Genomic DNA, 26417 nt, shown 5'->3' with positions numbered 1-26417 from the left:
TTCACCCATTCTATCTAAATATGATGAAAGAGGAAGGCTGTGTTCAGACAAAAAACTTAACCAGGTCAGTTAAAGACCTGGAAGCTTCATTCACATAACATACTAAGCTTGGTTAATGTTAACTTTGGTAGGGTTGGGCTGGGGGGAGGGGTTGGTAGCTTAATATGTTGTGTGAACCAAGTTCATTTGGTTAGTCTATGGTTCAATATATTATGCAAACTCAGGAAGTGGGTTAACTCAGTAAACATATTAAGCATGTTATATGAATAAGGTCACTATCAAGAATCAAAATGAATCAGAACACCTTGTGAACTCTAACCCTAACCCTAACCCTATCTGCCTGGCTGGATTCTCTCCCAAAGGACAATTGGCCAGTGGAAAAGGAGCTCCAGTGTGCAATAGACATCTACCCAATGACTTCTATGAGTTCTGTCCAGGGCAAATCTCATACTGACTTTTAAAAAAAATGACTTAAGAAAATAGCAGTATTATCCTTAGTTAACCCAAACCCTTGCTGATTTTGGCTGTGGGGGTGATGTGTGAAAAATCTTCTTATAGCAGTCATATTCTTGATATTTCTCAAGAAAATAAAGTAATAATAGTCAGTCATTTTGGGAAAGTTAGTTTCTCTTAAGAACCAAGAGCATCCTGTCTGTGCTGCAAGAATCATTCCTACATAACTCATGCTGGAGGAAAGTGCTGGTTCTTTCTGATGAGAACTCAAGTTACATTTCCAGCTTATTTCAGTCAAGTACAACAATATAGCCCATTTGCTGATTAACACTACTTTAGTATTTTAAATATAGGTAGAGAAATCAATTGCACACAGAGTAAAACATCTATTAAATAGATGAGAAGGTTGCAGATGTGTATTTAAAAAGTAAAATAAATTATGCAGGACACAAGAGGATGTGTTCTTTCAGAATAAAACAAACTGATCATGCCTGACCAGTTAAAACTGTCAAATCTCCAAGCTGTTCCCCACCGAGCAATGTTTAATTAAATAAGAAACAAAAATACATTCCAGGGCTGGAACTTGCAAGAATTCAAGTTGTAAACAATGGTATGCTAAAAGTCAGACATGCATGTATGATGCTGCGAAAATCTGCCACAGGCAAGAGGTTTTGGGGGTTCACATCAGAAATTCACTTGCCCCATTTGATCTCAAAGAATCCCTAAATATAGTGCCGAAATATTTTTGTACATTGTGAAAAAAATTGCCTTAACTAACTGCAAGTGACAACAGATCAGCAAATGCTAACTAGTAACCAGTGAATAATACTAGCATCTAATAGTCCCTTAGGTTTTATGTGGTATTTAAACTGTTTGTTTTAGTTACCATAAAGCATTAAGCCTCAGAAACTGCATCCAAGTATGAAAGTCATAATATGAAATAGGCAAACATTTTGGTCTTTGCTACTGAGTTTTTCAATGAGATTGCTATGTTTTGGTATATGAAATGACTGTTCTAATGATACTACTGACTAAGAAAGAAGGAATTTGAAGTATGAACAGGGATGTTATTGAGTATGATACAGTACTTGAAAATCTACTAATATCAGTTTGTGCACTTGATAGACCTTTTCATTGTGGTAGCATCAGTACTAGATGCTTGCATTCAGATTGTGACTTCTGGTGCCAAGTACAGCATATTCTATAAATACATAATTTTGAATCAGATTTCACAACTTCTTATCCTCCAGATGTGTTAGAGTTCAACTTCCATAGTAAATTAGCATATGGGAATTATGGGAATTGAAGTTCAGAAAATGTGAAGGCCTGTTCAGGGATCATTACCTTGTGCTGCTGAAGGGGACTGTGAATCCCAATGATACTATGTGGCATACGAACAATCCCAGAAAGGTGACCTACGATAAGGAGTCAGACTAAGTATGACCCCTGAAAAAGGAAATGGCAACTCACTCCAGTATTCTCTCAAGAAACCAAATGCATATTCACAACCAATAGTCATGGAAGACGACCCTCCAAGTAGAAAGGTATCCATTGAACTACTGGAGGAGAGCAGAGGGCAAGTATGAGTAGCACTGGTGCTTACCATGTAGCTGGATTAAAGCCAAAAGGATATCTAGATATTGATGTGCTCAGAAATTTGATGCCATTGGTATATGGCATGTTAGAACCATGCACCAAGGCAAATGTCATGTTGTCAAAGCAGAAATGTCAAGAATGAATACTGTTCTGGAAATCAACAAATTGAAATGTCCTGGAATGGGTCAGTTCAATCAGAGGAATGTCTCCTACTGTGGACAAAAATCAATCAATCAATCAATCAATCAAAAGATAGGGAGTAGCCACTGTTGTTAAAAGGTTATCAATGTTAGTGCATCAGATGCTCTATACAGTATTCTGCAAGCAAAGATACTGACAAGCTCTATTTGGTCACCAAAAATAAGATCTTGTACTGATTGCTGCTCAGGTAATGAAATCCTTGCAAAAATTACGACTTAAAGAAAACAAATAAAATCATCAGACTAACAAGAAATAAAACAAGGTGAAATGGTTGCCTGCTATCATGTTGAAAATAGCTGAAGAAAAGCGGAACGCCAAAAAAAAATAGCTGAAAAAAAGCCGAAAGCGGAGAGCCAGTTTGATCTAGTGGTTAAGGTGCTGGGCTAGAAACGGAGAGACTGTGAGTTCTAGTCCCACCTTAGGCATGAAAGCTGGCTGGGTGACCTTGGGCCAGCCACTCTCTCTCTCAGCCCAACTCACCTCACAGGGTTGCAGTTGTGGGAAAAATAGGAGGAGGAAGGAATATTAGGTATGTTTACCACCTTGAGTTATTTATAAAAATAATAAAGGTGGGATAGAAAATAAATAAATAAATAAATAAAAAGCGACAGAGACAGAGGAAACTTTACCCAAGTAAATACTGAGTTTCAGAGAAGATCAAGAAGATATGAAGAGTTATATTTAAATATGCAGTGCAAGGAAATTAACAGTGACAATCAAATAGGAAAGAAAATAGGAGCATTTAAGAAAATTACAGAAATTGAAACTAAAAATATTTTAAGCAGAATTAGGCACAATTAAAGCCAAACAGGGCTATTCTAAAGGAGGAAGAAAATATAAAGGAGAAATGAAGAAATGGTGTGAATATATGGAAGAACTGTACAAACAAGATCCCAAAACTGATGATATGTATGAAAGCTTAATCACTAAACTAGAGCCAGACATTCTGGAAAGTGAAGCGAAATGAGCCCTCAAAAAAATTACTAACAATAAAGCTGCAGGACTTGACATGCCAGCAGAACTTTTCAAAATCTTACAAGATGATGCAGTAAAAATGCTACATGGGGTTTGTAAGCAGATGTAAAAAAACAAAGAGAAGGCCAAGGGACTTTGATTTTCCAGGACCAAACAAGGCAGTGCTACAGAATATTCAAACTACTGAACAATTCTACTCCTTTCACGTACTGGTAAGATAATGCTCAAGATTTTTCAATCCAGACCTCAACAATACATAGAAAAGAGACCTAGTCTGGATTCAGAAGAGACAGGGACACCCAAGATCACGTTGCTAACATCCAACAGAAATGGAAAAGAGAATTCTAAGAAGACATATTTTTACTGTATTGATTATACAATGGCTTTTATTGTGTAGACAATAAGAAATTAGGAAAAAATGTTTACTATGCCACTTTATCTGTAAATATTAAAAAACATGTATGATGACCAAGAGGCAGTAGTTCAAACAGAATATTCTCACCCTCACTCTCTCTCTCTCTATTTAAATGATGCATGTCAGAGGTGTGGATTGAAGGTGAGAGCTATATGAGTCCAAGGAGAGATCAATTCTGTCTTAATCACTTCCATTATTTCATTTGTCCTAAGAAAAAAATGCAAACATGCCCAATTTTCTCCTAAATAGTACCTAGTTCCCGATATTGCAAGCAGACTAAGAAGTTCAAACTAGTGGTCTATCATAGCTGTGGCACACTATTCTGGATAGATTTTTTAACTTTCAACCAGGCTCAAAAACTGAGAATCTGGTAGGCTCAGATTCTCCCAGCTCCTACAAAGCCTGATGTATTGAGTGATCTGAACAATTCTTCCAAATCACCTGTCATTCCAGTATGATCTTCATGCTAAAACTCATCTAGGGCCCCAGTGAATTTGGCTAGTGGAAGTGGATCATGGAAATCATAGTCCCAAACAATTGGAGGGCTTTACATTGTCTACCCCTGCTTTTGATAATTCAGTGTCCAATTTAGTACTTTTTCAACTTGGAGCATCCATCAGATTCTTGTGAACAAAAAAACAAGAGTCTGTCAAATCAGATCTAACTCTAAGCAGCCAAATGTTCTTGATAAGGTGGCAGTAGAAGCATTTTTTCTCCAAAATAAAATCAATATACCTCTCCTACCCTTCTTTCCCTCTTACACCCATGTGCACACACATACACTCATCCAGCTGTACAAGGCAAGGAATGCACACTAAAAGAGTTAGGTTTTGTTTTAAAATGCAACAACCTTCCCTTTCTCCTAAGCCTTTCTGCATTTTCCCTTGACAAACCTAGAGAGTGGACAGAAGGTGTTAACAAAAACAATTGTTCCCTTCTCCATCACCAGTAGAAACTGCATCCAGTCAATAAATTAAGCAAGACTATATCAGAATGGGTTATTGTCTTGATCTCCTCATCATTATCAAGTAACTGAAAATGTCTGAACAAATATTAAGCATAAGATAAAAGGTTTTTTTCAAGAGCAGAACCTGTGAAGCATTATAAAGTGCAATCATCTTGTTTATTTATTTATCAGTCCATTATATCCCACCTTTTCTCTTAGTTGTTAAGACAGCATCAGGACTGGATTAAAGCTAACTGATACCCTAAACACAGCTCAACAATGGTGCCCCTCAGCCCTTCCATTGCCTAACTAACAAGACATTAAGACTCAGTAAGTGCTGAAAACTAAAGTTGAGCATGGCAATGAAAGATTCATGATAGCCAGGGGAAAAACTTTGTGGTATCCTACTTCCCTTGATGCCCTAAACATGTGCTTATTTTGCCTAATGGTTAATCCAGGGCTGGACAGTATACATGTGGGTCTCCCCTCATTTTACCATAACCAACAACCTGTGAAACCATTTGGGTTGAAAGGGAATGTCTAACATCTTAACCTTTTCAATATACTGATGCCAATGAACATGCTTCACTTGAGATTAGATTTTAGTTCAGGAAGTTAACAGCAGTTCCGCTCTGTCTCTTAAGAATGGCTTTGTCCCATTCGTAGAAAATGAAGCCCTGTGAGGAGAAGCTTTGCATGTTTTCTCCAATATAGCAAATCACAGATTATCCCATTCCCAGTTTTAAGCAAGAATATTGTACAAAATAGCAACAGTTTAAAAATCCTCCTAAAGCACCTTAGTACCACCCTAAACCATCCCCCCACAAACACACATCAGCCTCCCCTCTGCCTTGGGCCTCCATGTGGCAGATTTATGTAAGAGATTGGATCTAGGATCTGACTCTCTCCCTCTTCTGTCCCAGAGACACAGGAAGAGCTCTATCTATCTATCTGTCTGCCTGTCTGTCTGTCTGCCACCTATCTCATACACAACGACTCTTATCTTCTCTTTAGAGTATATGTTGTTCACCTCCAGAAATTTTGTGGAGAATAGAATTCAGATAAATTCTGCTTCTGGTGCTCTCCCCAGTCCTCCACTTGCAATCCTTAAAACCAATATTCATTTCCCCAAATGTTAAATGAAACTTGTCTTCTTTCTGACTGCCTGAAAAAAATGTCCTTTTCATCTTCAAAGTTATGTGATTCAGATTTAATCAGTCTACTGGTACAAATGGCTACCACAGTATTTAACAGGAGGTGATCTTCTGAAGTGCTGACAGAATTTTTAAAAGACAAGTAACTGAACATAATGGAGATTACTTTTCTGTGCCCAGGAAGAGACTCTGTGTCAAGGCATCAGAAAATACATCTGCTTTGTTGCTTATGTGCACTACGTACATCTTCTATTTACTGCCTCTTGCAGGAGCTAATTGTTCTCTTTTTGACACGTCGTTTTGAGCCTTTCCCCACTACTGAGTTAAAGTACTACCCATCCCTCTTTGATCAAACCAATGCCAGCATAACTCTTGTTGTCCACGTTGGCAGTCCCTATCCTGTTCTTTGCCACTGCTAAATGGGTTTGGGAATGTACCCCTTGTTATACGCAGAGGGGCTGGTTTCTTCCTCTGGCTCTGCAGCCACCCCCTCTCCACTTCGGCACCTCAATCACCCCCTGCTCAGGTCACAGCAGCAGGAATGGGAGGTTCTGTCTTAGGACTCTGCCTGGGATTCTCTAGGCTGGTTTGCCTACCACTCCTCCAGACACCATTTGGGCCTCCCAAGTGAAAATAATATGAAAAAAAGACATACATGAGTTGATACTAAATAATTAAATTACCCCAGGGAGGAGGGAGGCAGATCCTGCCATAACTGTACAACAAGCCAGGTCCTGGAGGGCAGGATACATGCAACTGATGCTAGACAACTGTTCTCTTATGGGGTGGGGGAAGTGACTGAAACTGACATACATAGGGAAATTACAAAATAAGCAACAAAAGCTCAGGTTATTTATTCAGTAGTTTTATATCCTTTATTTCACTCAGGAACTTAAGGAAGTGTCTTCTTCCTCCTATTTATCCCCACAACAACAACCTCCATGTGAGGACAGACTGGCCAGAAGTCACCCCATGGCTGCTGTGACTAAGGATGGATTAGAACTGGGTCTCTCCCTTTTCAGTCCAACACCTTAACAACCATACCACATTATTAAAGCAGAATTGCACAAATATTTCCCTTCTCCTTCCCCAAATAAAATGGTGATGGTCTGGTCATTCAGAGTACTGTTAAAACAGTGTGTGCAAATTTGTCCCCTCTTCTCACCCCACCCCCCTGCAAATGGAGTGTTGACAGGCTGGACAGAAGCTGGGTGGAGGTGATGGGTACGCAACGAACTCAGGAAATAGTTGTAAAGAAGAGGGACAGTGCTGGGAGAGCAATAGCAGAGGTGGAGGCAAGCTAGTGACCAGAGGTTCCACTGTTACGGGCTGCATCAGTGCAAGGTCAGGTCTTCTGAAGACTTTAAGAGGACCAGAGGAAGAATGTTCCTTGTACTCCCTTGCCGCAGCACTCATGCCGAGAATGTTCTTCCCATTGCATCCCAGTCAATGTAATTTTTCCTCTCTCTCGTCCTCTCTCTGGGTGATGGGGGTTGTCTTTTGAAGTAAATGGTAGCATTGAAGTAACTTAAATACTGGCATAACTCTTGTTGTCATATTTTCACATATTTACACCATTGCACTGATTTAACATATTTATCTATCTGATCATTTCAAATACTGAACCATAGGTTGGGCAGGGTCCCTTCAGGTGTGCCACCCAGGGAAATTGCTCCCTCTAAATAAAACGCCCCACTCTGCTCAGCTTTACAGTTCAACAATAAAGAAGCTTAAGCTGTTACAGTGTGGTTTGTCACTCTACCAGAATCAGGTTCCTCTTAATCTGTCACTGCCTTTCTATGTGTTTTCTCCGAGTCACCAGTAAGTACCAAGTTGTCTAGCTTTGTCTGCAAGACTGCAGTAACCTACAAATATTAAAACCAACAATGAAATCTTTATCAAGAACAGCTCCATCAAAGGTTATAAGTATAGCAGAAAAAGAAAAACCAAAATGTAACATAATAGGAAACTTAAGCTAGATAGCAGTACAAGCAATCAGCAAACAAGAGGGGGGGAGAAATGGATCTGACCCTGACTGGGCAGAACATGGAACATCAGGCTATCCTTGTTATTAATTTTAGCACAGGGTCTGTGTGTCTTCTCTCAGTCTAACAAATGCATCAAATAGTTTGCCTTTAATGGCCAATAAGAAACTCATCACTTTGGGAGGATATATCCAGTTGAAGGAAGATGCAGCCATGCTATAATTCAATGGGTTGCAGTTGTTCAGGGCAGTCAAGTCTTCCTTCCTGCTTTTGAGCAAAACTTGGTTGATGTGCAAACAGTTGATGTTGTTCAAAGAAGTATGCAGAGCCTGGGGGGATGGTGGAGAAATTGTTGTGACTGTTCTGCCACTTGGCATTTATACTGCAGGCATCAACTGGAATCTATTCATCTCAGAGCTCGAAATCATTAGAGAAATACCTCTTCCCATTATGTGTTCTTTCCTTCCCTGCAGCAGAATCATGAACTGCTGTTCCTGAAGCTCACAGGATCTGCTTTGTGGAGAGGACAGCAGATTATATGCAAGAGCTTATTTGAATAAAGGAAAGGTTCAATCGAGCCACAGGTATAATAACATAGATTGTATTATAAATACCAGGTTTATTATTAGGTAATTTTAAAAACCATCCTGGAAAAAGACAATGGCAAATTATTTCTGTAACACTGCCAAGAAAACTGAATAGATGTAGTCACCAGGAGTCGGTCTCAAGTCCAGTGCTTCTTCAGCTTCAATCATTCCATCATTACATGAAAGCTTACAAATGCAAAACACACATACAGACTATTCAAAGCACTGTAAATATCCTCTGAGCCTGGTCTACCATCAAGTGCTTTGATGGGCACTATTCTAAAAATCCATTGTAATGTAGGGACAATTCTCCCTCTTAAAGAAGACATAATTCAAACTGAAGGAAATGGAAGAGTGGAATGAGGCATCTTACCCTCCTTCCACTCTTGGATCAACAGCATTTTATTCTATGATGAACTGAAGTATAAAAAGCATATTTTAAAAGGTCAAAGGCTTTTCAAAAAGCACTGAAGCATCATAAACAAAGTGCAATGCAGTGATTACTGTTGACACTAAAAATTCTGAGCACAAAAGAACTAAGAGGAACCCCACTGGACCAGGCCTACAGCCCCTCTAATACGGCATTACCACCATTATGGCCAATCAGGCGCCTACAGAAGAACTGCAGTGTAATCAGACCCTCCCAGTCATGCTCCCCAGCACCTGGTATTCAGAGGTATTGTGGATGTGTTTGCACACACACTGAATCACAAACTAGCCTGCCACATTTTAACTTAGAGTGCTGGGCAAATCCAGCCTACGTTGGATCATTGTGCCACATGAACTCCAAAAGTTGGGTTAACTAAGCAAGCTGTAGTTAAGTAAACCCTGGGTAGGACTGTCGTAAGAACACAGCCACTGTCTTTGATACTAGAGATTATATATAGACACCATGACTAATATGCATTAACTAGCAGCCTGATCCACTCACCTGATTTCTTTTTCTAATTAAAATATCTGTGGCATCTGAATTTTCTTCCTATTGTCCTTCAAACTCTTTGGTTATTGTTGGTAGCCTATTTATACTCCATCCATATGTGGGCAAAGAATTTTTCTTCCATAGATATGGTCCATTTAGTAGCTGCCCAATCATGACTGTCCAGGCTGTTTAAATGTTGCTCTGCCAACCTTCTAAAACTAAGATTCAGCCAATTGGGTCATTTTCTGTTAGTCAAATTCCTATCAGACTTGTCTACCTTAAAGTACTGTTGTGAGGCTAAAATTCTGTTCTGGTTTCCTTGAAAAGCAAAAAAAGATGCAAATATAACAACTATATAACCTTCCCCACTTATCAAACTATTTTCACATTACCCTAACCCATAACACATTAAAAGCAAGTGTATATCTATATGTAGGCATCATAAACCACGAGGCAACAGGAATTTATAAGCTCTATTGTATTTTATTGAAAAATGTTCTCTGGAGGCAAATCCTGCAGCCTTAGTGCCCATTAGTGAGGTTTTCTTCATCCCTGGGGCAATCCATCCTGGTTAACAACCTCAGCTCCATCAATACAAACACTGCAGAGTTTTTAAACTAATATTTTTTCAGCACAGAATTCCATGGAGAGTGAACTCAGTGTTTCCATGGCAATACACTGACAGCATCTGCTTGGGAAGTAGCTGAAGGGAGAAATTGGAATAGAATTGCAAATTCCCCACCACTCAGGCAAGGATCTGAAGGAAATGAAATGAAACATGACTGCCATTGTGATCCATCACAAGCCTATAATGCTACTTCCATAAGGAATCTTGCCTTGTGCCAAAACAGTGAATTCTCCGGTATCAGCTTAACTCCCATATTAGCTAAATGTATCTGAAACCTCCAAAATAGATCTATGCACATTCCAATTAGAAGCCTGTTGTTTATCTGCCCTTCACTACATCTGGCTGTTAAAAGGGATAAAGTGGCTTGCTCTACCTCCCAACTATTCCAATATAAGATCTGAAATATCTCAGTATTTCTACAAAGCATATACTGTATGTCAACAACTTTTTCTAGGCAAAAGGTTTCAAGTGGTTTGCCTGGTGCCACACCACACTCCGAAAAGTAGTGGAGGGAGCCAGGACATCAGTTAAATCTGACTTGATTTAATTAAAGTTAGATACAATTAATATGATTATACTCATCTATTTAACAATTTTCCAATTGGGTAATGATGTGTGGAAAACTTTGGGGGCTGTACCCAAGACTTTCAGGAGCCACATATAGCTCTTGATATAGTATGCACTTATAGTACAGTATAGTACTGTGCATACTATATACTACACTACACTACACTACTATACTATATATAGTATAAAAAAAGAGTTTGCACTTCTGTCTATGGAATAAAAAGAAACACAAAGGTTTCTCTCAAAATTCATTCTGTGTTGATGCAAAATTATTTATAATTTATTTGGCAGCAGTAGTTGTGGCACCCAAATTACAAACAAAACAGTACATTACACCAGAAAAGAAAAAGATTATTGTAAGAGGAGGAGCAAACATACATCATAAACTAACTCCACAAATTCAGCTTAGGTGGATACATACCCCAGCCTATGGGTGTGTCAAGCCCCATTCAAAGGAAATCAGGGTCAAAGGACAGAGCTTCTATTATTCTAAGAGCAATGTGGAACATCAGGACAGTCTAGGTGCGTCAAGGCAGCCACACTCCAAATAAAACACAGACTCACTTAGAGGGTCTAAGGATTTCTGGCTTTATTGAAACGGAATGCATGCAGAGCGAAAGACGGGAATCCTTATGGGGTGACAGGTTGCCCTGTTTATACTTTGTTGGCGGACATTGTGCTTCTCCACCCTCGAGCCAGGACCAGATGGGTGCTTGAGGCTGTGATGGGTTAGTTGATGGGCAATTGCGCCGATCTTCTTTGTCTCTCTGCCTTCGTCCGGACCAGATGCGTCCCCTGGGGAAATGGGAAGATGTTTCCTCGATCTTTCGTTAGGTGTTAAATTCTGTCTGATGGGCGCTCCTATTGTGTGGGATGTGTGAATGTATCCCTGGAGAATGGTGCGTTGGTTTTCCTGTCTCTTGATGGGTGTCTGAGGTGCTTACCTATTGTATAGTGGATTTCCTTCTAAACGTGGGTGCTTAGTGGATGCCCGGGTGATTTAGGGATTATAGTTATCCCTTCCTTTTACCTAATGTGCATGTTCCCCGTTGTGATGCCCATAGGCCTTGCAACAGGGGACATGACATGCCGCCCCCCCCAAAGGAATTCCTAGGGTGCTGGTTTGGATGGGTATGCTTCATGGAAATTCCTTACTAACCGTTTAGCTGAGACATGTTGAGCTTGGATCCACTCTGGGTGTGGGAAATGCCTCCATTTGACAAGGTATTGCAATGTGCCCCTTTGCCTCCTAGAGTCAAGTATTTCTTGTATTTCGAAATGTTGTTGGCCGTCTATCATGATAGGTGGGGGTGGGGGGGTTTCTGTGCGCCATTTTGAAAGGGTGGCCGGTTTCAGGAGGGCACAGTGGAAAACTGGGTGTATGCGCCTTAGATTGTGGGGTAAGTCTAGTTTGAAGGTGACTGGGTTAATAATTTCTGTGATGGGGAATGGTCCAATAAATTTGGGTGCCAGTTTCTTGGAGGGCTGTGGGGATTTGATGAACTTAGTGGAGAGGTAGACCCTATCTCCCACTTTGTAGTTCGGTTGCTCCGCCCTGTGATTGTCTGCAAATTTCTTGTATGTTGCTTGTGCATCAGCCAGGGCAAGCTGTATGATGGGCCAGACCGTGCCCAATTGAACTGCCCAGTCATCTGGAGAACAGGGTGGGGTGTCTGGTTGGGGCAGTTCTGGGATTGGTACAAAGTCTCTGCCATAAACCACCTTGAATGGGGTGTGACCTGTGCTTTGGTGTACCGCGTTGTTGTAAGCCACCTCTGCAAAAGGAAGCAGGTCCACCCAATTGTCCTGTTGGTAATTAATAAACGCCCTCAGGAACTGTTCCAGTGTAGAATTGAGGATCTCTGTAGAGCCATCTGTGTGGGGGTGCCAAGCCGTTGACAGTGCTTGCTTCATGCCAATGAGTTTTAGAAATTCTTTCCAGAACCTGGAGGTAAATTGTGTGCCCCTATCTGTCACCAAACGGTAGGGGGCGCCGTGGATTTTGTAGATATGGGTGAGGAACAGGCGTGCCAACTGCTGCGCAGAGGGGATGGATGCGCAGGGTATGAAGTGTGCCTGTTTGGAAAAATAGTCTTTTACCACCCAAATTACGGTTTTCCTTTGGCTTGGTGGCAGGTCTACTATAAAGTCCATGGAAATTTCCTCCCAGGGGCGGGAGGGGCTTGCCATTTTCTGCAGCAGTCCCTGGGGTTTCCCCACCTTCCGTTTTGACCTTGCACATGTGGGGCAGGTCTTAACATAGTCTTTGACGTCTTTTCTTAGGGCGGGCCACCAGAATTGCCTCCTAATTAGGTGTAGGGTTTTAACAAACCCAAAGTATCCAGCTGTTTTGTCATTGTGGGAGCGGTTTAAAACCTCTGCTCTCAATGATTCTGGCATGTATAAGGTTTTTTGTTTCCAGGCAAGCCCGTTCGTAAGAGATACAAGGTGCTGATTGTTTTGCAACCATGTATCTTTCTCGAGGGCTTGAGTGAGTCTTTGTTGCCAGTCCGGTGAAATTGACCTGCGCCTCCCCCTGTTCCCCGGTGGCTGCGCTGAGGTGCGTTTTTTTGACTGGCTGCGTGTAACAGCAGGGCAGCCCAGCTGTGTGTTTGTCCACACAGTCCCCACAATGTTCGGTGCCTGGCCCTCATCTTGAGGGCATCGGGAAAGGGCATCCGCCAAGAAGTTCTTTTTCCCCGGGATAAACTTAAGTTTGAAGTTGAATCTGCTAAAGAATTACGCCCAGCGTACTTGCTTTGGGCTGAGGCGTTTCGGGGTGCTGAAAGCCTCCAGGTTTTTGTGATCTGTCCAGACCTCGAAAGGGCAGGAGGCCCCTTCCAGGAGGTGTCTCCAAGTTTCCAGGGCTGCCTTGACTGCAAACGCCTCCTTCTCCCACACATGCCAGCTCCTTTCTGTTTCAGAAAACTTTTGGGAGAGGTATGCGCAGGGCTTCAGCTGATTGTCAAAATCGCGCTGAAGGAGGAGCACTCCTATAGAAAAGTCTGAGGCGTCTGCTTGCACGACAAAGGGTCTGGTGGGGTCGGGGTGCTGTAACACTGGCTCTGCCGTGAAGAGGCTTTTTAGGCGCTCAAAAGCCATTTGACAATCAGCTGTCCATTTTAACAGCGCCCCCAGGTTTCGTGATTTTCGGGTGTCCCCCAGGCCCTTTGTCCGGAGAAGGTTAGTCAGTGGCAGCACGATTTCTGCTAGCCCCTGGATGAAACCCCTGTAGAAATTCATGAATCCGAGGAAACTTTGGAGTTGTCTCCTCGTGCGTGGGCGTTCCCATGCTAGAATAGCCTGGATTTTGTTTGGGTCCATTTCTATCCCCCTTGTCGAGATGCGGTAGCCAAGGTAGTTGATTTGCTCCTTGTGAAACTCACACTTGGAGAGCTTGGCGTATAGCTCTGCCTTGCAGAGTTTCGTGAGCACGGATCTTACAAGGCGTTCGTGCTCAGCTTCATTTTCAGAGTAGATTAACACATCATCCAAGTAAACAAGCACCCCCTTATACAAGTGGTCGTGCAAGACCTCATTGATTAGCTGCATGAACACACCTGGTGCCCCAGCCAACCCAAAAGGTAGGACCCGGTATTGAAACGACCCCAGCGTGCAATTGAAAGCCGTCTTCCATTCATCCCCCTTTTTTATTCGAACCCGGAAGTAGGCTTCCCTGAGGTCTAGTTTCGTGAATATTTTGCCCTTTGCGAGGTGGGCTAGGAAGTCTTTTATTATGGGGATGGGATATTTATTTGATACGGATGCAGCATTGAGCCCACGGTAATCTGTACAGAGTCGGAGGGACCCATCCTTCTTTTCCCTAAAGAGGACTGGGGCTCCGACTGGCGAGTTAGCCGGTTCAATAAACCCCCATGCCAAGTTCTTATCAATAAAGTCCCTTAATGTTGCCAACTCCCTCTGAGTCATTGCATAAACTTTCGGCTTTGGTAAGGTTGCCCCCGGGATCATGTTGATGGTGCAGTCCGTTTTCCTATGGGGGGGGAGTTTGTCAGCTTCCTTTTCACCGAAAACATCGGCAAAGTCTGCATATCTGGCTGGCAGGCCCTCCGAGATTGCTGCCTCCAGGGTTGCTGCCTCCATGTGCATTGAGGTTGTTGTCGCCCTCCCCATAGCAGTGCAGGGAACCCAATCCCCTGTGGGTGCTTTGTAACGCCCGTCCAAAAAGGTGATCTCTCTTGTTTTCCAATTTATTTGGGGGTTGTGGTGCACCAGCCACGGGATCCCTAAGATGAGTAGAGGTTGCCCCACCAGTGCCACGATGAAAGGGAGGCTTTCCTCGTGGTCGCCAAGCCTCATCGCGACTTTCTCTGTGTGTTGGGTGACCGGGCCCCCTCCCGCTGCTGATCCATCCAACTGCGTGAACACCAAATGGTGCTGAAGTGGATAGCAGCGGAGGTTAAGCATGGCTACCAGGTCCGGGTGCATGAGGCATTTAGAGCAACCCGAGTCGGTTAGTGCCCAAACCTTCTCTGTTTTCCCCCCGTGGGTCAGGGTGACTCTCGCATATAAGGTAGGAGAGTTCTCACTCACCCCACAGCCATCGCACTCTTTGTTGTTCTCCACTTGCCTTTTGGCGCTCACTACGGCAGGTGGCTGGCATTTCCCGCCAGTTCTTTGCTTCCGCTATTCTCGTCATCCATGACATCATGGAATTCCCTTGTCGAGGTTTCCCCTTTCGCGGCTGGTCATTTCTTTGGCGTTTGGTGGGGTTTGTTTGGGACTTTTCCCATGCTGTCTCTTGCCTTTGCTCCTGGGCACATTGCTGCTTTGTGGTTCGCCTCTCCACACTTGAAGCACTGTCCCTGGGCGAACCTGCGCTCTCGTTCTTCCCCCCGGAGCCGGGACGCTGGTGTCGCTGGAGCGCCACTGGATCAGGGTCCCCTTGCAGTTGCTGTTGTTTGTAGGGACCTCTGGACGTGCCGAAATGTTTCTTGGGCGTTCTCCGCCTTCCCGGCAAGACAAATCCATTCGCGCAGGTTGGTGGGGTCATCCCGGTTTAGTGCCCACCGTAAGATGGTCAAATTAAGTCCCTCCTTGAATTTTTCCATGAGGGTGGATTGTGACCAGTCCCGCACTTTGCCTGCGAGCGCTTGGAACTCACTGGCATAGTCGGCCACGGAGCGCTGACCTTGCTTGAGTTCTCATAGTGCTCTTTTTGCCATCTCCATCTCGAGGGGGTCTCGGAAGTGGGAGTCAAGGGCGTTGAGGAATGCGTCTGCGTACTTGAGTTCTGGGGCGTCTGCCTGGCATAGATGTACGTACCAGTCAGCCGCCCTCCCCCTGAGTTTGTTTGCGATGGCGTTGATTTTTCTCTGTTCCGTCCGGAAGCAGGGTCCATATTCAGCCATGTAGTTCTTTGCGTTGATTAGGAAAAACGACAGCGTGGTTGGGTCTCTGTTGAATCTTGCCGCGAGGTCTCTCACTCCCATCGTGGGTGGGCTCCAAGGCACCTCCGGACTCGTGTCTGTTCCCCCTTCCGGTAGAAGGCTGGAGTTCCAACGTGGGGATTCCCTCGACCGGGCTCCTGTTGGTGCCAGCTCCGCCTCCACTCGTCTCCCGCTTCTCTCCAACTGACTCCCTGCAGGGGAGGGGAGGGGGGGGGAGACCCTCTCCCAGGCGACCCTGTGTGGTATGCTCCCGCGTGGTCGGCATCCTCCTCCCGTGTCGAGTCCTGTTGTTGCGGCCGCCCGGCTTCGGGGCCAAACAGGATCGAGGACGAGTTCCAGCCGCTCCGTTCACGCTCACTCCGTTCGCGGTCTTTTCGCTCCAGCGCTAGTTCTGCGAGTAGCCGCTCGATCCTTTCCAGGTGCGCTTCCGTGGTTCCGCAGCATGCGTTCTCCGGGGTGCCTCCCGCGGCTTGCTCACTCTGCCGGTGACCCCTCCCTCTTGCTATGGGTGTGAGCCATTTCCCCCCCGACGCACCGGCCATCACAGGTAAGGATTCCCCCGTCGCGTCGAGGGTGACCCATCCCGCTGGCGACTCACCGGTGATTCCCCAGGTAACGCCGCGGCTTGGATCTTCTCCCGCCAGGCCTCCACTGGCTCCTTCCGAGAGGTTGAGGGTGCTGTTACCGGCTCCTGGGTCACTGGTGTGTTGCACCGAGTGTTGCTTCATCGCTGCGTTGTTCCTTCACAGAAAAGGAGTCTGGAAAGGTGCTAGCGAAAAAATTTGGGGGGGGATTCCCGTCTTTATGTCAAGGCAGCCACGCTCCAAATAAAACACAGACTCACTTAGAGGGTCTAAGGATTTCTGGCTTTATTGAAACGGAATGCATGCAGAGCGAAAGACGGGAATCCTTATGGGGTGACAGGTTGCCCTGTTTATACTTTGTTGGCGGACGTTGTGCTTCTCCACCCTCGGGCCAGGACCAGATGAGTGCTTGAGGCTGTGATGGGTTAGTTGATGGGCGATTGCGCCGATCTTCTTTGTCTCTCTGCCTTCGTCCGGACCAGATGCGTCCCCTGGGGAAATGGGAAGATGTTTCCTCGATCTTTCGTTAGGTGTTAAATTCTGTCTGATGGGCGCTCCTATTGTGTGGGATGTGTGAATGTATCCCTGGAGAATGGTGCGTTGGTTTTCCTGTCTCTTGATGGGTGTCTGAGGTGCTTACCTATTGTATAGTGGATTTCCTTCTAAAAGTGGGTGCTTAGTGGATGCCCGGGTGATTTAGGGATTATAGTTATCCCTTCCTTTTACCTAATGTGCATGTTCCCCATTGTGATGCCCATAGGCCTTGCAATGGGGGACATGACAAGGTGTTCCTTTGGAGAAAATGTAAGGCTTCTGCAGAGCTGGAATGCACACTATAAAGGCAGTCTTATCTGTAGCAATCATACTGTAATTGCTATACAGCACAATTAATAATGACTAAACCAAGGAGACAACATGCCATGAACTTGGGTTTTAAAAGGAAACAGGGTGGAAAGACAGCCTAAGGACAATGGAATTGCAAAGCATGCTTATATGGAGATACAACAATGGAACCTGGCAGAGCTGCAATTCAACCCTGCCTCAAATTGAGCACTGGAATGTCAGGGCAGTTAACTGGAGTTATCTTATTCTTTCCTAGAAGGATGGGTTCAAAATAGCATTGGGTAAAATGCAAAGAAACAGGCATGTCCATAGGGTAGTGGTCAAAAAAGTCAAGATGACAGTCACAACCATGGATTTATTTATTTATTAAATTTATTGAAGCCCCACCTTTTTTTCCTGTATCAAAAAAGTCGAGATGGCAGCCACAACATGTGATCAAAGCCCTCCCCTGTCACAACACACATAAAAAAGGGGTGGAGCTTTAATTGCATGGTTGTGGCTGCCATATTGGATCTTTTGACCCCCACCACACCAAACAACTCTCTGGCAGGACCAAACCCAATTTCAGTAGGCTCTTCTCCTGCTTCTTTAAGGGATTGTGACATAAAGGTTTCTCTCTCACTCTCTCTCTCCACCACCCCCTCTCCTACACCCTCCTCACACACACTTCCCCAAAACAAACGAACAAACCCCATACTCAGCATTCATTCAAAATGCATGTTTCTTTAGGTAATATTTATTTCCAATACAATGTTGGCAATTTTTTATCAGATGTTTTGCCTTTAGACTTCCCAGCCTTTCTCCTTTTTACAAACACGTAGGGCTACTTCTCATTAACCAATAAGAGGAGAATGACTCCCTAAAGGGGTTTTTTTCATCAATCTCTAATTCCCATGCATTGTCTAGGAACACCAATACCTTGAGAACACCAATTTTGATACATTCCTCTCTCCAAAAAAAAAAGTTTTTGTACACATTTGACACCTTGGTTTATTATGATATATTTTGCTTTGTTCTACATTTCACTTGTAAACCAGGTTTTAATTTCTTAAAGATAAAAATGTAATTTACAAGCATAATAAATTATTTGGACCTTCACACACTGGCATATGCAAGTCCCCCACCAAGAACCACAGCGGGGGTATGCAAAACCTTTTTGAATTTGAAACAATTTGAGCTTGGAACATTTGTTTCAAGTTTAAAACTGCTGTTCCAAAGTTTAAGTTCAAAACAGACTGCTTCAGGTTCAAAGTACTGTACATCCAAACTGGTTGGAACAACTCATTTTCAACTGAAAACGTTTTAGATTCAAAAGCTTTTGCACACCCCTGATCTATAGAACTGAATGGTCTTAAGAAAAATCAAGAAAAGATAAGTAATCTGAATCAGGTTCCTCCATGTCATAAAATAACTGAGGTGTGAAGAATTTCTTATTCTGAAAACAAAGACCATCATTAGAACCCATGGCTACCTGCCAGATGAACATTATGGAGATACAACAGATATAGTTTCTAAAACTCAGAAACTTTATAAGAAGAGGTACAATTGGCCACCCTGGAAAAGGCTATGACTCAGTTGATATGCTGATCTTATCGATACAGCAGGGACCTACTGGAACATGGCTTCTCCCCATATCTATCTAGCCCTGCGTAAAGAAAAGGAATTGCATGGGCAGGTTGACTGAAATGGCCACTTCCCATCCCAGCACTGCTTTGCTGGTGACACTGCAATGAAAAATTACCACACCGGTTGGCCTGATGGCTTCTTTTTAAGGCTTACCAAAGCAGCATGGGAAGCAGTCACAATGCAGGAACTCCTACCCATTCAGAGTTGGGCCTGTGAGGTCAGCCAACTCTTTCACACAAGAGGTGTTGTTGTCTTTGCAACAAATGCTTGTCTTTGGGTTGATTGTCAGCTGACCATATGTCATCTGCTTAAGGCGAGAGACATTCATGACATTCATGTTTATTCATGCTTATGTTTAGACATGAATTTCTAGATTGATCTCCCCGCAACCCCTTGTTCTTACAGTAGTAATTTCTGCCTTGACTTTAGGCTTACTGGCAGTAGCTAAGACCAAGTTAGCATTTACTTCAGATGCATTCCCATTATTTTGTTTTCTTTAACAGCTACGTTTTTATTTTAGTATCTTGCAGAATGCCATTGATTAAGAATGGTGAGAGGTATCTAGCAATCTGTCTGCAATGTTAGTTGCTCACCAAATGCCCTCTCAGTGTCTTTCTTTAGAAAGAACTATCCATGCACTGATCATCTTCATATTTATTTCTGAAGCTAGAACACTAGGGGGGCTATTGTTAAAGAAGGAGGCCTATATATTTGGTGAAAGGCAGCCAAAAGAGCATCCAAACAGTTCTTGATCTATCTCTTAATATACTGCCCTCTCACATTTCCCAAAAGAAAAACAAAGCAGAAATCTATAAACAAAGTTTACTTTGTGATACTATAGGAGACAAGAACAGCATCTGCTCAAAGAACCAGAGGAATATGGTATCCTGGACCATGCAAATACAGGAGAAGTGAGAAGATAGGGAGGAAATGCTAAACACTGTAAAGTCTTTGCAAAAGGTTCAACATGCACATTTTTGCTGTATTATTGTTTTCTATTACTAGAGAGGGAAAGTGATGCTTGTAGGATTTACTGCCAAAGGTACCACAATAATTTAGCCTGAGTTGGATACTGTGTACCCTAACCCAAACCCTAAAGGCCTGTCATTTTCTGCTTTGCTTCACATAAAATATCTCAGGTTGGTCCTACTTGTAGCCTACCCTAACCCTAACCCTAACCCTAACCCTACCACTGAGAGCTAGATAAATTAACTCTACTTGTTGGATTAATTCAGGCATCACACAAACCACAGCTTGTGCTAACTATGACTTAGAATTCAGATCACTGTTTCAGCATCAAACATGCAGAAAGAGTGGGCAAGAGATGTTTTTCTGTTTTTATAATGTATTGCTTCATAAATTCCTGACTCATTCCTGTCTCTACAGAGTAGCATGCAAATATGACATAACTATGATTTGTCTATTTATACATCCTGACAAATTTTAGTTAGTACATTATTTCTGATCATGCTTTGGTAGATAATTAAAAAGATTTTTTTTTCAGTTTGGACATCCCATACAAGAGAAGACTAGAAGAGAAGACATCCAATAGAAGGCAGAAGACTAGCAGAGTGCATCCACGAATACCAACTAGCTGTCCGAAGACATGATGAAAACTCCTTAATTTCACAACACATGGACAGACTGATCCATAGTTTCAACTGGGAAATTGTGAGCATCCTAGACCAAGCTAAATCCAAAAATGCTAAGGAATTCCTGGAAGCTTAGCATTCAGATAAATCAGCTATCAATAGTAAAGGTAAAAGTTTCCCTTGACATTAAGTCCAGTCGAGTCCGACTCTAGGGGGCGGTGCTCATCTCCATTTCAAAGCCGAAGAGCCGGTGTTTGTCCGTAGACACTTCCGTGGTCATGTGGCCGGCATGACTAAACGGAACACCGTTACCTGCCCGCCAAAGCGGTACCTATTAATCTACTCACATTTGCATGTTTTCGATCTGCTAGGTTGGCAGGAGCTGGGACTAGCAATGGGAGCTCACCCCGTCACGCAGATTCAAACCACCGACCTTCTGATTGGCAAGCTCAGCAGCTCAGCGGTTTAACCCGCAGCGCCACGGCTATCAATAGACACATAGAAATAAACCATATTTACAAACCATTTAAAAGAGACAATAAAAGGGTTAAGAAGGAAACAAAAAGACCAGAACACATCCTCTCCAGCAGCCAACACCTAGATAAGGCAGGATTAACAGCAGGCAAACAACCAAGCAGAAAATCAAGGAACTACCAAGGAGAAAACTACATCCTCACCAAAATGGCAGGGCAAACTATTGTATATAAACAGGGAGCAAACCCCACACTCACACTGACGGTGTTACCTAGTTGGGTAACGTCTGCAAGCAAATAACAAAGTTCAGAAAGCACCAAGGACTCCACAGTTTGGACACCACTCTAAACACTGATTAAGCTTCATTAAGCATAATTTGGCATAATGTCTGAATTGTGACATTATTTCATTCTTAGCAATGCATTAAGGATCAGAGTAAAGCCCATTTTCATAGCACATTTTCTGCAATACATGAACATTTGTATTCTTCCCAAGTATGAATTTACATAGAAGTTATAACTTTACAAGCAAGCATTTGCAGATAACAACCAGCATCAATTACTGCAGCCAGGAAAGTGTCACTATGATCCCAGGAATTGCTTCTGGCTGTATGTATGATCACCAAATTCATAATTTACATCAGCCATCTCAGTGTTCCATATATAAAATGTAAAACAGCCCTAACTGGATTTGCAGTCTAGCAACCTGATTCCTTCTTACATTTGCTTTTGCTTAAAATAATAAAACAAAACATATCCGTACAGATAGTTCTGTGTCACTTCATGAACAGCACTGTGCTAAGGGCTCTTTGGAAGTCTAAAAACGTGCAGCAAAGTAAACAGCTAAAACAGATTCTCTTCCTCTCTCTTACATATTTCAGTGGTTGGAGCAACAGGATGAACAGTCATTATGGTTAGCAAAGCAAGTGCTTGGACTTTAATTGGTCAGATGGTGGGAGCAGTTTAAAACCTATGCAGTACTTTCTATAGTAGTAGTACTAGGAGTAGGAGTAATTTCTCCCTAACACAATTCCCCTTCAAGCAAGGAGATCTTTATAACATCTGGTATCAATCTCGGTACGTTTCAGGATACAAAGGAGGCTGGGTCATGTGTTCGTATTATCCATAAGCTTACAAGGTACCCCTGAAACCATTGCATTCCTCCTTCTAATATGAGCAGGCAGGACTGTTCCCAGAAACGGCAGCACTGCAACCATAAGTGACAACGTAGATGCCTCTTGTCGGCACAGCATGGTCCCCACTCCTGGCCTTATGCCACTTAACAGCAGAGCACAGTCCCGTATTTAGGGGTCCCACACATTCCAAGTGATGTGCAGACTTATTCATCTATGCTCCCAAAGCAGTTCGCTGTGGCTGTGGCATGATAATGATTTCAGTGAGGGTAATTAAGGTGCCAAAGAAGGAAATGCCATTAAAGAAGACATCACGCAGGGCTGCTAGGAGAGTTCACCAAGGCTGCTTTGTTGTGCACAGGGGTATCCACAGGCCTATGACCTAATTAGGCTTAATCTGAGAGCATTAATTGGTTTGCAGAAGGAACAACAATAAGAGTGGGTGGGTTGCCCTGTACAAGATCCTCCAGATGCACAACAGACCAGGCATCCTCGGTGCCTAGAATATGGCTACTCTGGCCCAGAACAGCTGTAAGTCTCAGCAGCAGAGGCTGTAGCTGTCACTGGGCTGTCGCATTTCCATCTCCAGCAGGATGGACTGCACCCCCACCCCTGGCTTTGATGAGCACAAGGGGAACAAAACTCAAGCTAGGAAGGAGGCAGCCGAAGGGAGGAAAGCCACCTGCTTGCTGTGAAAGTCCATCCTTAGTTGCTTTCCAAAGTATAAATCTCACCAGAATGCCACAATGGTACCACATCAAAAGAAATGTTCATTGCACTGCTGTTTGTATCATTCAAGTCAGGTGTAGCATCGCCCTGCCCAGTCTCCCCCACACACTTTTTTTTTTTTTTTGCTTCTTGCTGCACCTTTTCCTCACACAAATCTTGCCTTGGAATATTTTAAGCCACGTACCATTCCCATTCTTTACCAGGTTACACTGTGGTTAAATCTAAAAGTGTATCCACTGCATCAAGCAGTGTCCCATCTGTCTGGCTTCAAGACAGGCAATTGTGGGGTGGGGGACAGGAGACCTTGGGAGAGCAGTGGGTTGATGCTTTGAGAGAGCCAAGGATGGATGCAGAACTGGCAGGGAGTGAAGGACAGATAACACACAGCTGGGGCAACTGAATTGGATATCAGTTCCCTCCACCAGACTTTGACCATTATCCTTCCACGGAATTTCAACTAGTTTACTTTTTCAAAGAGAACCCCGAAGAGGCGCAAGTGTGAGAGGCAATATTCTGCTCAGGAGCGGTGAATCCAGTCACTCACTCCCCATCTTGCCCACTCGTCCTCCCCCCCGCCCCGCCTAAGCTGCACAATCCAGTGTTGCACTTTCTGATGAATTATTTAGTATCCCTTCCGTCTTTACTTCCCTTTGCACCCCCTCCAAAGTAGTGGCCACCTTCAAGCTGCAGAAAGATGGAGAGCGTTCTGATCAGCAGAGCCGACGCGCTGAACGAGGAACGAGCATTAACGATTCCGCCCCCGCCGCCGCCGCCCACCCCTGCTTTATTCTGGAGAAGTTCACATGCAGCAGAGATGAAAGATGCACAGGGTCCATGTTTCCCACCTGATTTCTCCTTTATTTGCTATTGCTTCAGGCAATTAGTAAGACGCCTAGATGGGCTTCATTGATCCAAAAGGTTAGTTGTCTCCCCAAATAGTTTCCCCTTCGCTTGTCTTCAACCCGCATTAAACTGCTGAAGGGAGGGGGAAGGGGCTAACTGGGCGTGTGGGGCGGGTAGAGTCCCCAGCGTTGCAGGTTCCTTAGGCAGAGGAAGCGCCGGTCCCACAAGGATCGTCCAGCCCAGATTGCTTTCTAGCATCTTTGCTCCAGTCTCCATACAATCCAGACACATTCTAGCGATACCTTTGGCTGGCAAAGAGGTTTGCGACCAACCCAGAAAGGGCATTTACAAAAGGGCAGGGGGCGGTACGACGACGCCAGCCAGTTCCAGCGATATATACTGCTCTCCATTCAGCCTCCTCCTGCCCATTCCACAAAATATCCACCCACCACCCTCCTTCCAAAGCAGGTATCTATGTAGCTCAGCTTTCCCCAGCCCGGTGCCCTCTGGGTGCGTTGGGTAAATGCTCCCGCTATCCCCATTGTAGCTCCACACGTCTGATGTAGCTCCAGACAACAGTTTTCGTAGAAAGCCCTGGAAAATAGCCAGTCCCAGCTGGGCCCCAGAAGATTCACACCCGCCTCGCGAACGCACAACCGAGCACACGTACAGCATGCACCCCCGACACACACACACACATGTTTTCGGAACCTCTCCGACCAGCGAGGGCTGGAGGGACAGGAAAGTTGCCTGGCGTGGGATCACCGCGCAATTCGTCACGGAGGGAAGCGCAATCCCGGGACTGCGCCCAGCGGGAGTCCCTGCTCCTCATCCGAGCCGAACTGCTGCCCCGCGTATGTAAAAGGGGAGAGTGGGAGGCTCCTGCTTCGTGCAGACACGGGGGGTTGAGAGGGGGCCATACCCGCACGGGAGCGCGCGACGGCTGCCTAACAAAGGCAACCGAGGGATTGTTCCCGAAGCCCCAGAAGGAACGCTCGGAATCGGACGCTGCCCCGGTCTGACCCAACTTCCAGCCCGCACTCCGACTTCCCCAGAAGGACCTTTGTCTCCGCCGCCTCCGGGACCGTTCGAGCGCGTCCCAGAGCGAGACGTCCTAAGCGTCGAGTGCGGCTGGGCTCCTTTGTCAGGGCGGGAGGGGAAGCGCGGCGGCCAGCATTTGCGGCGATCCCGCGGGCCGGCGAAACGCAGGAATCGGAGCAGAGCTGAGAATCTCAACGCCGCCGAGATCCAACGCCTCCCAAGTGGCCCTTCAGGCCCCCGAGAACCGCAGCATTCCGGGTGCAGCGGCGCGTCCCCTCAGCCCGGCGACACTTACAGCCTCTCTGCGCTCCTCGGGATGTTCTTAGGGATACTGCGTAGCCCCAGCCCGTGACAGTCTACCGTAGTGCCGCTGCAGGCGCACGGTGCGGGGCAGGCGCTCGCCCGGACGCGGCAAAAGGCCGCCCAGGCCAACAGGCAGGCTCCCGCCCGCAGCCACAAGCCGCCCGACCCCGCTCGTCGCTTCGGAGCCATGCTGCCTGCCTGGGCTAGCCTGCTAGCGAGGAGCTGCCCCGCACATGATCTCAGAGCGGCGCGTTTGGCTGGCGCGGCGTGGAGCAGTTCGTTGTGTCTGACGCAAGCGGAGGATGCCAGGTTCTCCCGTGCCTTTGCGTGTCCGGGACGCGGAACTCGGGGCGCGGGCGAACGGGTGCTCCCTTCCCCTCTCTCGCTCAAATACACACGCGCGCACACACAGAAGGAGCGCTCATCCATCAATCCCAGCTGGCAGGAGCAGTCTTGGCTCCGCCTCCCCCACCCCCTCCTTAGTCTCACTCTCTGCACTCGCCTCGGGCGCAGAGATCTCCCCACCCCGCGCAAACCACGAGTGTGGGGGAATGGGACCAGGAAAAGGGATGCGCAGAGAAGCAGAGGGACCAGGCGTAGAACCCCTTCAGACGGACAACACACCGGCAGACCCCTGAGGAGCGAACACTGATGCAGGCATTCACACAGTCACAGTGAAGGGCTTCCAGCTTCCAGAGGAGAAAGGGCATCCACACGTATTGTAAAGCTGCCCATAGAGAAAGACGCCAGCAAATGAAGGACAATTTTTGCAAGATGGGAAGCAGCTGGATGGGGAGAGCCCAGAAAAGAACAGCCAACTTACTGGAAAGTTAGATTCACTGAGGGAGGTGGTGTTATCACTAGTCCTCCTCCTCCTCCCCCTCCTCGCATTTTCCCACCGGTGTAGGGTCCACTTTTCAGATCAACATTTCACCCTATTATCACTAATATTATATGTATTCTTCTTTTGCTGCCCACCTTCCTGCTGCCCCCATGCTTCACCCACTACAAAACTTCCATGATTAGTGCCTACTTCAGTTTTAGCAGAGTTACTGAAAGTATTACTCTCACAGGAATCTGAATTCAGATGGTCAACTGGATGCCATGTTATTCTGGAAATACGAAAGAAGGAGAAAGAAGAATGCAAACTGAGAATATCTGCTAGGGGCATGGGTACGATGGGGGGCTTGGAATCTGCAAGAAGCCATTGTTCACAATATGTCTGGGGTATGTTATCTGACTTGGAAGTACATTGAGATTAATCAAGCATAAATTAAGATCAGCCTCCGTCTCTCAGTACTATTTGTGCCATATTTGGTTAATCCCAAATCTGATGTTAGGCCACTATTACACACTTCCTAACTCTAGACCAGTGTTTCTCAACCTTGGCAACTTCAAGCTGTGTGGACTTCC

The 26417-nt window shown here is 45.0% G+C and overlaps 1 protein-coding gene across 1 annotated transcript in view; it reads right to left on the bottom strand.

Annotated features, from left to right (window-relative positions):
* The window catches only part of LOC134500461 (slit homolog 1 protein-like), a 32363-nt gene extending 7057 nt beyond the window's left edge, over positions 1-25306 (bottom strand). The window contains exon 1 of the mRNA XM_063307797.1: positions 24997-25306. Coding sequence (XP_063163867.1) covers positions 24997-25193 — 197 coding nt within the window. The 5' untranslated portion in view covers positions 25194-25306. The remainder of the gene's footprint in view (positions 1-24996) is intronic.
* Positions 25307-26417: the final 1111 nt, after the last annotated feature.

This window comes from Candoia aspera, chromosome 6 (assembly GCF_035149785.1).
Source record: "Candoia aspera isolate rCanAsp1 chromosome 6, rCanAsp1.hap2, whole genome shotgun sequence".
Lineage (NCBI taxonomy): Eukaryota > Metazoa > Chordata > Lepidosauria > Squamata > Boidae > Candoia > Candoia aspera.
Note: the sequence above shows the minus strand (reverse complement) of the source record. Positions and strands in the feature narration are given on the sequence as shown.